General features: G+C 42.3%; 1 protein-coding gene across 1 annotated transcript in view; it reads left to right on the top strand.

Moving 5' to 3' along the window:
• Positions 1 to 15075, top strand: part of dlgap1a (discs, large (Drosophila) homolog-associated protein 1a) — a 415980-nt gene that overhangs the window by 319662 nt on the left and 81243 nt on the right. The window contains exon 9 of the mRNA XM_034183790.1: positions 12229 to 12274. Coding sequence (XP_034039681.1) covers positions 12229 to 12274 — 46 coding nt within the window. The remainder of the gene's footprint in view (positions 1 to 12228; positions 12275 to 15075) is intronic.

Genomic DNA, 15075 nt, shown 5'->3' with positions numbered 1-15075 from the left:
ATCCTCCATCCCCACCGCATGGAAGCAACCGGCTCAAAAAGGACGTAATAGACTGGGCGGACTCGTGTAGTATGTGTCAGTGCTCCAAGATCCACTGCCACTCCAAAGCTCCCCTGGCTCACTTCCCTGCCTGAGTGGAGATTCAATTACATTGGTGTGGGCCTTGCGGGCCCCCTGCCCTCCTCCCTGGCCTTCACACACCTTATTGCAATGGTGGATTGGAGTGGCCGGTGGCTGTTCTGTTGAGAGCCGCAACAATAGCTAAAATGGCCTGGACATTCATCGGCATGGCTGCTGTGGCACTGATCCCTGCCCACACTGCCATGCCTGCCCCAGCCCACACCTTTCACACACCTGTGCCGCACCCTGGAGGCAACCCTCAAGTTCATAGTGTTTATAACATAGGTAGCTGATATTTTTCAAGGGTGGTAATAAATTAAGCAAAGTTTGTATAATGAGTTGGAATGATGTGTGAGTCCAGAATGTTTTTAGAACCTTTGACCTCAACAATTTTTAGAAGAAGAACTCAACCCTTTTATTTCCTGCAAATTACGTAATGTTAATTTCATGTTAATTTACTGTCTTTATGTATTTATAAATTGTTTAGGCTCTTGTTATCATATACACACACTATTATTACACCCCCAATTCCAGTGAAGTTGGGATGTTGTGTAAAATGTAAGTAAAAATAGAATACAATGATTAGCAAATCCTCTTCAACCTATATTCAATTAAATACACCACAAAGACAAGATATTTAATGTTCAAACTGATAAACTATTATTTTGTGCAAATATTTGCTCATTTTGAAATGGATGCCTGCAACACGTTTTAAAAAACCTGGCACAGTGGTATGTTTACCACTGTGTTACATCACCTTTCCTTCTAACAACACTCAATAAGCATTTGGGAACTGAGGACACTAATTGTTGAAGCTTACAACACCTGGCAAAAATTATGGAATCACCGGCCTCAGAGGATGTTCATTCAGTTGTTTAATTTTGTAGAAAAAAAGCAAATCACAGACATGACACAAAACTAAAGTCATTTCAAATGGCAACTTTCTGGCTTTAAGAAACACTATATGAAATCAAGAAAAAAAGATTGTGGCAGTCAGTAACGGTTACTTTTTTAGACCAAGCAGAGGAAAAAATATGGAATCACTCAATTCTGAGGAAAAAATTATGGAATCACCCTGTAAATTTTCATCCCCCAAATTAACACCTGCATCAAATCAGATCTGCTCATTGACATTGACCCTATGCCATGACATTGACCCTATGTGTCTTTTTGCAAGGAATGTTTTTGCAGTTTTTGCTCTATGGCAAGATGCTTTATCATCTTGAAAAATGATTTCATCATCCCCAAACATCCTTTCAATTGTCCAAAATATCAACATAAACTTGTGCATTTATTGATGATGTAATGACAGCCATCTCCCCAGTGCCTTTACCTGACATGCAGCCCCATATCATCAATGACTGTGGAAATTTACATGTTCTCTTCAGGCAGTCATCTTTATAAATCTCATTGGAAAGGCACCAAACAAAAGTTCCAGCATCATCACCTTGCCCAATGCAGATTCGAGATTCATCACTGAATATGACTTTCATCCAGTCATCCACAGTCCACAATTGCTTTTCCTTAGCCCATTGTAACCTTGATGATGCCTTTCGTTTAGCTTTTCTGTATGTAAATCCCATTTCCTTTAGGTGGTTTCTTACAGTTCGGTCACAGACGTTGACTCCAGTTTCCTCCCATTCATTCCTCATTTGTTTTGTTGTGCATTTTTTGATTTTTGAGACATATTGCTTTAAGTTTTCTGTCTTGACGCTTTGATGTCTTCCTTGGTCTACCAGTATGTTTGCCTTTAACAACCTTCCCATGTTGTTTGTATTTGGTCCAGACTTTAGACACAGCTGACTGTGAACAACCAACATCTTTTGCAACATTGCGTGATGATTTACCCTATTTTAAGAGTTTGATAATCCTCTCCTTTGTTTCAATTGACATCTCTCGTGTTGGAGCCATGATTCATGTCAGTCCACTTGGTGCAACAGCTCTCAAATGTGTGATCACTCCTTTTTAGATGCAGACTAACAAGCAGATCTGATTTGATGCAGGTGTTAGTTTTGGGGATGAAAATTTACAGGGTGATTCCATAATTTTTTCCTCAGAATTGAGTGATTCCATATTTTTTTCCTCTGCTTGGTCTAAAAAAGTAACCGTTACTGACTGCCACAATCTTTTTTTTCTTGATTTCTTATAGTGTTTCTTAAAGCCAGAAAGTTGCCATTTGAAATGACTTTAGTTTTGTGTCATGTCTGTGATCTGCTTTTTTTCTACAAAATTAAACAACTGAATGAACATCCTCCGAGGCCGGTGATTCCATAATTTTTGCCAGGGGTTGTAGTAGGTGGAATTCTTTCCCATTCCTCCTTGATGTACGACTTCAGTTGTTCAACATTCTGGGGTCTCCGTTGTCGTATTTTGCACTTCATAATGCACCACACATTTTCAGTGGGTGACAGGTCTGGACTGCAGGCAGGCCAGTCTAGTACCCACACTCTTTTACTACGTAGCTGTACTACCATGCTGTTGTAACACTTGCAGAATGTGGCTTGGCATTGTCTTGCTGAAATAAGCAGGGACGTCCCTGAAAAAGACGTTGCTTGGATGGGAGCATGTGTTGCTCCAAAACCTGGATGTACCTTTCAGCATTGATCGTGCCATCACAGATGTGTAAGTTGCCCATGCTATGGACACTGTTGTGAAAGTGTAGGGACACGGACCCACAACAGGGGGCGTAAATGAACGGACAATGGAATAAGCCAAAATACAACAATTTAATGTTGTGAATGTGCACAACAGAACAACAGACAACACAATTTAGAACAGCAGTCAATAATTCAAGGTGACGTGTGGGCAGGCTTGAGGATAGAAGACGCCTGTCCAGAGAAGAGCCAGATCCCACACGCTTTCCACTGCCAGCGGATCTGGAGCACCCCGGAGCCACCAAGCGCTGAGTCCCCAGGTGGCCACTGTCTCAGGCTGTCAGATCTGGTACTGCTGGCAGGAAGAACAGACAGGTGATAGTGGGTGCGTGAACACCCAGCAAACAGTCAGAAGAGGGTGCGAAACACCTCCACCTCTTAATCACAATATTCCAGAATTAAGTGCAGATCCTGTTGGTATACTTAGTAGTCCCCAACCGAGGAGCGGAGTACGCCAACTCCCCAACACACAACTACTCCTTACGTACAAACAGGTTCGTCTGCAAAAGTAATATTACACACAGAAGCAAAGACGTTACTACTGTTGTGTTTACTCAGGCTGAGCGGTTTACCTGACAGGTAGATGATTTCTCGGCAGCGAGGTGAAGATGCTGCCCGGCTTTTATGGTGAAGTGGTTTGAGGTGAAGATGAGTGACAGCTGGTGCTGTTGATGAGTGACAGCTGTCACTCCCGGTTGCTCCGGCGCCCTCTCGTGCCTGAAGCCCGCACTTCAGGCAGGGCACCCTCTGGTGGTGGGCCAGCAGTACCTCCTCTTCAGCGGCCCACACAACAGACACTAACACACCCCCATGCCATCATAAATGCTGGCTTTTGAACTTTGCGCTGATAACAATTTGGATGGTCTTTTTCCTCTTTTGTCCGGAGGACACGACGTCCATGATTTCCAAAAACAATTTGAAATGTGGACTCATCAGACCACAGCACACTTTTCCACTTTGTGTCTCTCCATTTCAAATGAGCTTGGGCGATGGTTTTCGGCCTTCTCCAGATTCTCTGAATCTTCTGATTATGTATTATAGACTGTAGATGATGGAATCTCTAAATTCCTTGCAATTGAACATTGAGAAACATTGTTCTTAAACTGTTGTACTAATTTTTCACGCAGTTGTTCACAAAGTGGTGATCCTCGCCCCATCTTTGCTTGTGAACGGTTGAGCCTTTTGGGGATGCTCCTTTTATACCCAATCATGACACTCACCTGTTTCCAATTAACCTGCTCAACTATGGAATGTTCCAAACAGGTGTTCTTTGAGCATTCATCAACTTTCCCAGTCTTTTGTTGCCCCGTCCCAGCTTTTTTGAAATGTATTGCAGGCATCCATTTCAAAATGTGCAAATATTTGCACAAAAACAAAAAAGTCTATCAGTTTGAACATTAAATATCTTGTCTTTGTGGTGTATTCAATTGAACATATTTTGAAGAGGATTTGCAAATCATTGTATTCTGTTTTTATTTACATTTCACACAACGTCCAAACTTCATTGGCATTGGGGTTGTATTCAGCATCCAGCGCACAAAGCACGTGGGTTTGTCACTACAATGTGTGCGAGAGGGCTGAGCCAAAATAGCCTGTCCAAACTAGCCTGTCCTGTCCTCATAGACACCAGGTACTCAGATAATGGGCTTTTAACAGCCTCGTCCTCACTACAAACATGCCTCTAAAATCCTTGTTTGTCTTCGTAGTACCTTGTACACAAACTGCCCCACGCTGTTGTTGCTGAATTTTGAACTTCTTGAAATTTGCGCCATGCTCAGAGATGAGCCTTGTTAGCTGAATATTCTGCCTCTTAGAGCTTCTAAGAGCCACTATTCTCACATGTTTGTTGAATAACTGAACTGGTACCAAAAAAAACATGCTACATGGCTCATTATTCATTGTTCATTATTCGGTGGGACCAGGGCTTAACTCACAGGCCTTATTTGTTTCTTTTGGATGAAATAAGGTTAGATACTTTTTGAGTATGCCTTGTATTTAGCAGCACCCTGATTATCTCTTAGCAGTAGATTTGAATGGAATATCACAAATGTTCACTTTTGCAAATGCTACTACAAGACCCATTCCTGACTATAATGAACCTAGGCTCAGGTCCATATCACTTAAGTTAACACCAGTGCAATACTTATCCTGCTAGTTAAGCAAAAGAAGTCAGTCATTAGTCTTCATTTGCTTTTTTAAATTGGGTTTGTAATTTGTTGGGTTGATAGACTTACTTTATTTGGATTCTGCTGGTTTGATGGACTTACTTTATTTGGACTATGGGGGTTGGTAGACGTACTTTATTTTGACCATGACTGTTTGATGTTCTCACTTTATTTGAGCTGTGGTGGTTTGATGGACTTACTTTATTTGTTGTGTGGGCCGCTGAAGAGGAGGTACTGCTGGCCCACCACCACCAGAGGGCGCCCTGCCTGGAGTGCGGGCTCCAGGCACCGGAGGGCGCTGCCGCCTCACAGAAGCAGCCAGGGTGACAGCTGTCACCCATCACCTGAGACAGCTGATTCCAATCAACAGGGAGGTATATCAGCAGGACGGCATCTCCACCTCATTGCCGAGATATCGCCATATCAAAGAGGTAACAATCTCCGCCCAAACGTGCTATTAATTACAGTTGTAATTCTTGTTGATTGTTTGTAGGATAGCTGACCACTGGACAACTCTTGGATAAGTACTCACCTTCCTACATTCCTTTATTGTTGTTGACGAGAGGTGGAGGTGGAATCTCCACCCTCCGTGTTGCTGGGTGCAGCCGCACCCACACCTGACTGTTTCTGTTCCTTGCCAGCAGTACCGGATCCGACGAGCGGAGGCAGTGGCCACCTGGGAGTTCGGGACTTGGCGGCTCCAGTATTCCCGGGGTTCGGTGGCAGAGGAAATCGGGTTGGTTCCGGTTCGACTTGGACAGACGTCTCCTATCGTCGAGCCTGCCCTCACGACACCGTTGTAATTGGACTCAATTTCAATATTGTAATCGGCTGTGTTTGTTGTGCCTGTTTCACAACAGTAAAAACAGTGTTATTTGACTCCTCCATTGTCCGTTCATTTGCGCCCCCTGTTGTGGGTCCGTGTTCCAACACTTTCACAACATTATTTGGGCTATGGTGTTTGGATAGATTTACTTTACTTGGACCATGGTGGGTTATTGGACTTACTTTATTTGGATTGTGGTGGGTTGGTCAGCTTACTTCATTTGGACCTAGTGCTGGGATGAAAAAATCGATTTGCGGATTTTAAATAGATTCTCATTTTAATTCCTACAGATTGATTCATACATCCAAAGATCGATATATATATATATATATATATATATATAGAGAGAGAGAGAGAGAGAGAGAGAGAGAGAGAGAGAGAGAGAGAGAGAGAGAGAGAGAGAGATGTGTGTGTGTGTGTGTGTGTGTGTGTGTGTGTGTGTGTGTGTGTGTGTGTGTGTGTGTGTGTGTGTGTGTGTGTATGTATGTATGTGCACTTCTCGCCAGCATTATAACAGCGTGCCATTAAGCTGTTGGCCATTAAGCTGTTTCCAATGGGAAAATGATCATTTCTTTACACTGATTGTGGATGCGCTGGTTCTGCTTTAGAAGCAGCACATCCACAATTTATTCATCAACATCTTTCAAAGCCATTTAAAGGTGTCAATCATGACTACCTCTTGTCTGTTGTTGAGGGCAAAGAGAAGAGAATTGCCTGCCATTTAATTCACACAGCACATAAAGGTTCTTTGGTGTGGACTGTGGGAGAACTATAGCTACATTCTCCTGCTGCAGGAGAACTTTCCCCCTGGTGCAGGATAACTTTGCTGCAGGAGAAATGTTCTCCTGCAGCTCCTCCTGCTGTAGAACTCAGGAGAACTTTCCGCCATCACTTGCTGCGCGGCTAAGTGTAAAGTTCTCAGGGGATCGTTCTCTTGCAGCATGCCGCACAGTGAGTGCTGCAGGCACGAATTTTGTACGGGAGCCCGGGGCTATTGTCCCCTGGAAATTTTTTTAAATTATACCTCTCTGAAACACTATTGCCTGCGGAAGGAAGGAAGCGGAACGTGGACTTTGCTGACTTGGTCTTCGGAGTGAGATTGCATCAGAATTTTGGCTCTCTGTTGGGACTGTTTACACAGAGACTGCTACCTGCTGCTTTGGACTTGAACTAACAGTCTTTTTCAAGACTTTTTTACTTTTTTACCTTTTTACTTTTTTTTTTACTTTTTTACTGTGCTCCAACGCCTAAGGAAGACCTCTAACGGTCGAAACATCGCGACGGAGCACTTTTATCAGCTAACTTTCATCAGCGTTGGCAAGCTAACTAGCTTGCTAACGCTTTCGTTTTTATTTATTTTTTTATTTTTTTATTTTTTTTTTTAGCACTGTTGTCGTGCGTTATCTGTGCTGCTCCACAGCGTGTTTAGTCGATTTTTATTTTATTTTAGCACCGTTGTCATGCGTTCGCTGTTGTCGTGCGTTGCCTGTGCTGCTTCATGGCCTGTTTGGTGCCTTGATTGGGGCACTCCTTCTGCTGAATCACCTCTAAATTATTTACACATTATTCACTTTGTGTGTTTTTAGGAATCCGCTAGGTTGCGTAGCTACTAGCTCTTAGCCGATTTAGCATGGCGGCTTCTCCTGTCTCTCCCGTACTTTTCTGCTCTGGGTGTGAAATGTTTAGTTATTCCTCGGCCTCCTTTAGCAGTAACGGTACTTGTAATAAGTGCAGCTTATTCGTAGCTTTGGAGGCCAGGCTGGGCGAATTGGAGACTCGGCTCCGCACCGTGGAAAATTCTACAGCTAGCCAGGCCCCTGTAGTCGGTGCGGACCAAGGTAGCTTAGCCGCCGTTAGTTCCCCCCTGGCAGATCCCGGGCAGTCGGGAAAGCAGGCTGACTGGGTGACTGTGAGGAGGAAGCGTAGCCCTAAACAGAAGCCCCGTGTACACCGTCAACCCGTTCACATCTCTAACCGTTTTTCCCCACTCGACGATACACTCGCCGAGGATCAAACTCTGGTTATTGGCGACTCTGTTTTGAGAAATGTGAAGTTAGCGACACCAGCAACCATTGTCAGTTGTCTTCCGGGGGCCAGAGCAGGCGACATCGAAGGACATTTGAAATTGCTGGCTAAGACTAAGCGTAAATTTGGTAAGATTGTAATTCACATCGGCAGTAATGACACTCGGTTACGCCAATCGGAGGTCACTAAAATTAACATTAAATCGGTGTGTAACTTTGCAAAAACAATGTCGGACTCTGTTGTTTTCTCTGGGCCCCTCCCCAATCAGACCGGGAGTGACATGTTTAGCCGCATGTTCTCCTTGAATTGCTGGCTGTCTGAGTGGTGTCCAAAAAATGAGGTGGGCTTCATTGATAATTGGCAAAGCTTCTGGGGAAAACCTGGTCTTGTTAGGAGAGACGGCATCCATCCCACTTTAGATGGAGCAGCTCTCATTTCTAGAAATCTGGCCAATTTTCTTGGATCCTCCAAACTGTGACTGTCCAGCGTTGGGACCAGGAGGCAGAGCTGTGGTCTTATACACCTCTCTGCAGCTTCTCTCCCCCATCCCATCCCCTCATTACCCCATCCCCGTAGAGACGGTGCCTGCTCCCAGACCACCAATAACCAGCAAAAATCTATTTAAGCATAAAAATTCAAAAATAAAAAATAATATAGCACCTTCAATTGCACCACAGACTAAAACAGTTAAATGTGGTCTATTAAACATTAGGTCTCTCTCTTCTAAGTCCCTGTTGGTAAATGATATAATAATTGATCAACGTATTGATTTATTCTGCCTAACAGAAACCTGGTTACAGCAGGATGGATATGTTAGTTTAAATGAGTCAACACCCCCGAGTCACACTAACTGTCAGAATGCTCGTAGCACGGGCCGTGGCGGAGGATTAGCAGCAATCTTCCATTCCAGCTTATTAATTAATCAAAAACCTAGACAGAGCTTTAATTCATTTGAAAGCTTGTCTCTTAGTCTTGTCCATCCAAATTGGAAGTCCCAAAAACCAGTTTTATTTGTTATTATCTATCGTCCACCTGGTCGTTACTGTGAGTTTCTCTGTGAATTTTCAGACCTTTTGTCTGACTTAGTGCTTAGCTCAGATAAGATAATTATAGTGGGCGATTTTAACATCCACACAGATGCTGAGAATGACAGCCTCAACACTGCATTTAATCTATTATTAGACTCTATCGGCTTTGCTCAAAAAGTAAATGAGTCCACCCACCACTTTAATCATATCTTAGATCTTGTTCTGACTTATGGTATGGAAATAGAAGACTTAACAGTATTCCCTGAAAACTCCCTTCTGTCTGATCATTTTTTAATAACATTTACATTTACCCTGATGGACTACCCTACAGTGGGGAATAAGTTTCATTACACTAGAAGTCTTTCAGAAAGCGCTGTAACTAGGTTTAAGGATATGATTCCTTCTTTATGTTCTCTAATGTCATATACCAACACAGAGCAGAGTAGCTACCTAAACTCTGTAAGGGAGTTAGAGTATCTCGTCAATAGTTTTACATCCTCTTTGAAGACAACTTTGGATGCTGTAGCTCCTCTGAAAAAGAGAGCTTTAAATCAGAAGTGTCTGACTCCGTGGTATAACTCACAGACTCGTAGCTTAAAGCAGATAACCCGTAAGTTCGAGAGGAAATGGCGTCTCACTAATTTAGAAGATCTTCACTTAGCCTGGAAAAAGAGTTTGTTGCTCTATAAAAAAGCCCTCCGTAAAGCTAGGACATCTTTCTACTCATCACTAATTGAAGAAAATAAGAATAACCTCAGGTTTCTTTTCAGCACTGTAGCCAGGCTGACAAAGAGTCAGAGCTCTATTGAGCTGAGTATTCCATTAACTTTAACTAGTAATGACTTCATGACTTTCTTTGCTAACAAAATTTTGACTATTAGAGAAAAAATTACTCATAACCATCCCAAAGATGTATCGTTATCTTTGGCTGCTTTCAGTGATGCCGGTATTTGGTTAGACTCTTTCTCTCCGATTGTTCTGTCTGAGTTATTTTCATTAGTTACTTCATCCAAACCATCAACATGTTTATTAGACCCCATTCCTGCCAGGCTGCTCAAGGAAGTCCTACCATTATTTAATGCTTCAATCTTAAATATGATCAATCTATCTTTGTTAGTTGGTTATGTACCACAGGCCTTTAAGGTGGCAGTAATTAAACCATTACTTAAAAAGCCATCACTTGACCCAGCTATCTTAGCTAATTATAGGCCAATCTCCAACCTTCCTTTTCTCTCAAAGATTCTTGAGAGGGTAGTTGTAAAACAGCTAACTGATCACCTGCAGAGGAATGGTCTATTTGAAGAGTTTCAGTCAGGTTTTAGAATTCATCATAGTACAGAAACAGCATTAGTGAAGGTTACAAATGATCTTCTTATGGCTTCGGACAGTGGACTTATCTCTGTGCTTGTTCTGTTGGACCTCAGTGCTGCTTTTGATACTGTTGACCATAAAATGTTATTACAGAGATTAGAGCATGTCATAGGTATTAAAGGCACTGCGCTGCGGTGGTTTGAATCATATTTGTCTAATAGATTACAGTTTGTTCATGTAAATGGGGAATCTTCTTCACAGACTAAAGTTAATTATGGAGTTCCACAAGGTTCTGTGCTAGGACCAATTTTATTCACTTTATACATGCTTCCCTTAGGCAGTATTATTAGACGGTATTGCTTAAATTTTCATTGTTACGCAGATGATACCCAGCTTTATCTATCCATGAAGCCAGAGGATACACACCAATTAGCTAAACTGCAGGATTGTCTTACAGACATAAAGACATGGATGACCTCTAATTTCCTGCTTTTAAACTCAGATAAAACTGAAGTTATTGTACTTGGCCCCACAAATCTTAGAAGCATGGTGTCTAACCAGATCGTTACTCTGGATGGCATTTCCCTGATCTCTAGTAATACTGTGAGAAATCTTGGAGTCATTTTTGATCAGGATATGTCATTCAAAGCGCATATTAAACAAATATGTAGGACTGCCTTTTTGCATTTACGCAATATCTCTAAAATCAGAAAGGTCTTGTCTCAGAGTGATGCTGAAAAACTAATTCATGCATTTATTTCCTCTAGGCTGGACTATTGTAATTCATTATTATCAGGTTGTCCTAAAAGTTCCCTAAAAAGCCTTCAGTTGGTTCAGAATGCTGCAGCTAGAGTACTGACGGGGACTAGCAGGAGAGAGCATATCTCACCCGTGTTGGCCTCTCTTCATTGGCTTCCTGTTAATTCTAGAATAGAATTTAAAATTCTTCTTCTTACTTATAAGGTTTTGAATAATCAGGTCCCATCTTATCTTAGGGACCTCGTAGTACCATATTACCCCATTAGAGCGCTTCGCTCTCAGACTGCGGGCTTACTTGTAGTTCCTAGGGTTTGTAAGAGTAGAATGGGAGGCAGAGCCTTCAGCTTTCAGGCTCCTCTCCTGTGGAACCAGCTCCCAATTCAGATCAGGGAGACAGATACCCTCTCTACTTTTAAGATTAGGCTTAAAACTTTCCTTTTCGCTAAGGCTTATACTTAGGGCTGGATCGGGTGACCCTGGACCATCCCTTGGTTATGCTGCTTTAGACGTAGATTGTGGGGGGGTTCCCATGATGCACTGTTTCTTTCTCTTTTTGCTCCGTATGCATCACTCTGCATTTAATCATTAGTGATCGATCTCTGCCCCCCTTCACGGCATGTCTTTTTCCTGTTTTTTTCCCTCAGCCCCAACCAGTCTCAGCAGAAGACTGCCCCTCCCTGAGCCTGGTTCTGCTGGAGGTTTCTTCCTGTTAAAAGGGAGTTTTTCCTTCCCACTGTGGCCAAGTGCTTGCTCATAGGGGGTCGTTTTGACCGTTGGGGTTTTTCATAATTATTGTATGGCCTTGCCTTACAATATGGAGCGCCTTGGGGCAACTGTTTGTTGTGATTTGGCGCTATATAAGAAAAAAGTTGATTGATTTTGAGGGCCAAATTTTGTGAAGTAGTATTAATATCTTGAATAACTGGACAATCAGCTAACAGCTCAAAAAATGGTTTTAATAACACTAAGTGCTTGCTCACAGGGGGTCGTTTTGACCATTGGGGTTTTACATAATTATTGTATGGCCTTGCCTTACAATATAAAGCGCCTTGGGGCAACTGTTTGTTGTGATTTGGCGCTATATAAAAAAAAATTTGAAAAATTGAATTTAACCCAAATCCATATAGGTTCGATTGGAATCAAATCAAATTAAATTGAATGAATTGATTATGAATCTTAAGAATTGGAATCAAATCAATTTTAGAGTCCTATTTGGACCATGGTCATTTGATGGACTTACTTAATTTGGACCATGGTGGGTTAGTGGAGATCCAGGAATTTCAGAAGTGTGGACACTGGATGAAGAGAGTTTTAAATGTTTGTTTCTTTCTGTTGGGCAGGTATCGTCGCTTCCAGCGCTCAAACAGTGTGACAGCAGCTGTACAGGTAAGCTCTCCACAGGTTACCTACTCCACTGGGATACCTCCTCAGTGGATCGTTATTATCATACATAACAATAACAGTGACACCTAAAAAACTTGCACAAATTTGATCCAAACAATTCAAAAACACTGTGTGCCACTGCGAGTCATTGCGTCAGTGCAGTGCATCACAGCACAGCTCATCTGAACAATTATGACGAGATGTTAAATCTATAATAAACATAATTTTACAGATATTCATAAGAAGGAATGAAAATGCAACTGTTTTACCAACAATATAAATTAACAATATAAATATTATAAATAATTACCTTTGTGATGATTCCAAATGCGTTCTCCGCTTCATGAAGCACACAAGAACAGCTGCAGCTGTAGAAAATTCCTCTGTGATTCCAGAGTGATTAGAAGTGGTTTCATCAGCCAAATTCTGAGAGCAAATACTTCATCCACTACAAAATAATTATTTTATATAATGCAGCTTCCAGCAGAACACAGCGGGTCACATTGGCAGGATGAATTGCACGGAAGCGCAGGGGTTTAATGTGTGCAAGTGTCGGTGTGCCTTAACCTGTATGTATTTGGAAGTTGGAGGGAGCCAGAGCATGATACAAAATAATGAATAATATATATATATATATATATATATATATATATATATATCATCTTTCAAGCAATTCAAACAAACTTTTTCACAACATCACAGCATAAAGTATTAAAAGTGACCAATAAAAACAGCAGATCACAAGTTAAATGCATTGTCAGTACAATGCCGGTCACCAGGGCCGCTGCTAAGGTTTTGGAGGCCCTAAGCATAACTGGTCAGGGAGGCCCCCCCACCCCCATACAAGAACCCCCCCCCCCACACACACACAAAAGTTCTACTCAAACCGTTAGTATTTATTAAAGCGTTTAAGTTTAGCGTTTAAAGCTACATCAAATCAGCAAAGCCAACGCAACCTAGCTTAAAGTAGACATGCATTGAGATAAATGTTCTCAGATTTCAGAAAGAAATAGCTTATATGTATTTATAAGACCCTTGTGAATGCAGTAAAGTAAATCTGTAAACCCAAATTTGTAATTCAGCGGAGAAATCTTCATTTAAAAATGACAAATTTGCAGCTAAAATTTAGCCCTCTGTGAAAACAGTTTGTATCATTTCCATGACGTCAGGGACAAGAGGACGCGCTCCCGCCTTCAGTCCGATCCCGCATTGAAATTGATTTTATCTGTTAGTAATGTTACTGTTATACACATCCTGGTTGCAACATTCAAAAGTAAGCTGCATTGAATGTGAGATACAGCTCTGCATGCCCGGTCTGCATGCTCAGATCAACAGCGAGTGACATCGACAGCGAGTGACATCGACAGCGGGCGCCGTTCTTCCCTGACGCCTCGCTCTCACTGCCCCTGATGCGCTTACCGAGTGCATACGCTCGTTAAATGCTGCCGTGGGCCACTCACACCCCCGTGTCTGCTGTGCAGCTGCAGACATATCCCTGTCTACTGAATGGAGGTGCAGCCAACTTGGCACAAGTCCAGAGACTACGCTCACCGTTTTAATGCGGAGCGGCAAGTGACACCTGTTGCTCGCAAGGACAGACTTCTTGTGGCAAAATCCGCAGCGCCGCACGTCTCGGTAGTCGGAGCCGCAGAGCTCTGTGGCCGCTGAGAGAGGTTTATATCTTTTTAATGACTTGGATTCTTTGCGGGTCTCGCCTCCGTAGCCCGTGACGGTACACCGGAGGCGAAAGACAGTAGATTTTCAATGCGACACCACGCAATCAAACGGGCATATGAAAAAGTCCCCAAAAATAATTTTCAAGCACAAATAAAAGAAATGTGTACTCACCAAGCGTACCGCAAGACAATATGAAGTTTTAAAAAAAGTAGATCCTTCCGTATAACACAAGAAAAAGGTGCAGATGCAAACTGACGTATATCCACAAATTACAGTTGGTGCACGCAATGCATGCTGGGATAGCGTCTTCTCCCTGTCGTCTCGGCAGCATCCAGGATGAGATGACAGTTTTGCGGAGGGCTAAATGTTAGCTGTAAATTTCTCATTTTTAAATGAAGATTTCTCCGTTGAATGACAGATCTGGGCTTGCAGATTTACTTTACTACATTCAGAAGGATCTTATGTGTACATATAAATAATTTTTTGGTCCAAAGACCTGACTGCATTTATTTCAATGCAGGTCTACTTTAAGCAGCACCATTGAACATTAAGTAATCAAAACAATTTAAACCTTTAACACGTACTTACCAGCAAGGGATGCACGGGCATCATCTTTTTGTTTCTTTTTCCTCCGTTTTTCAGCTCCAGAGTCCCGCTGTCGTTTCATTGTTTAATTGTGGCATAGTGGCAACTTGTCGTCTCGTGTCAGAATCGAATGTGGGCTAGCAGTGCTGCTTCAGTTAGGCGCAGGGTTGCCAGATTGGGTGTTTTCCCATCGAATTGGTTTGTTTAGGGTATAAATATGGCACTGGATGAGTTTTTTGTATAGAATTGCCACACACATTTTAAAAATCAGTTCAAATTGCGCAGGATTTTGTGCCTCCATGCATTTTTGAGCATTTATTGGACTGGAAATCATCACATCTGGCAACCCTGGTTAGGCGACACAGCGAACAGAGAAAGACGCAAACAGGGCTGTACCAGGGAATCGGGGCGGGGGTGGATGGGGGCTTTATATTAGGCAAAAAACTGTTAATTTGCCCCAATTAAGTAATGGGGTAGGGGCCTACACAATGTTTAAAGAAAAAAACGATGGGCCTATTCATAAATAATTCATATTGATTTTG

Source organism: Thalassophryne amazonica, chromosome 12 (genome assembly GCF_902500255.1).
Source record: "Thalassophryne amazonica chromosome 12, fThaAma1.1, whole genome shotgun sequence".
Classification (NCBI taxonomy): domain Eukaryota; kingdom Metazoa; phylum Chordata; class Actinopteri; order Batrachoidiformes; family Batrachoididae; genus Thalassophryne; species Thalassophryne amazonica.
Note: the sequence above shows the minus strand (reverse complement) of the source record. Positions and strands in the feature narration are given on the sequence as shown.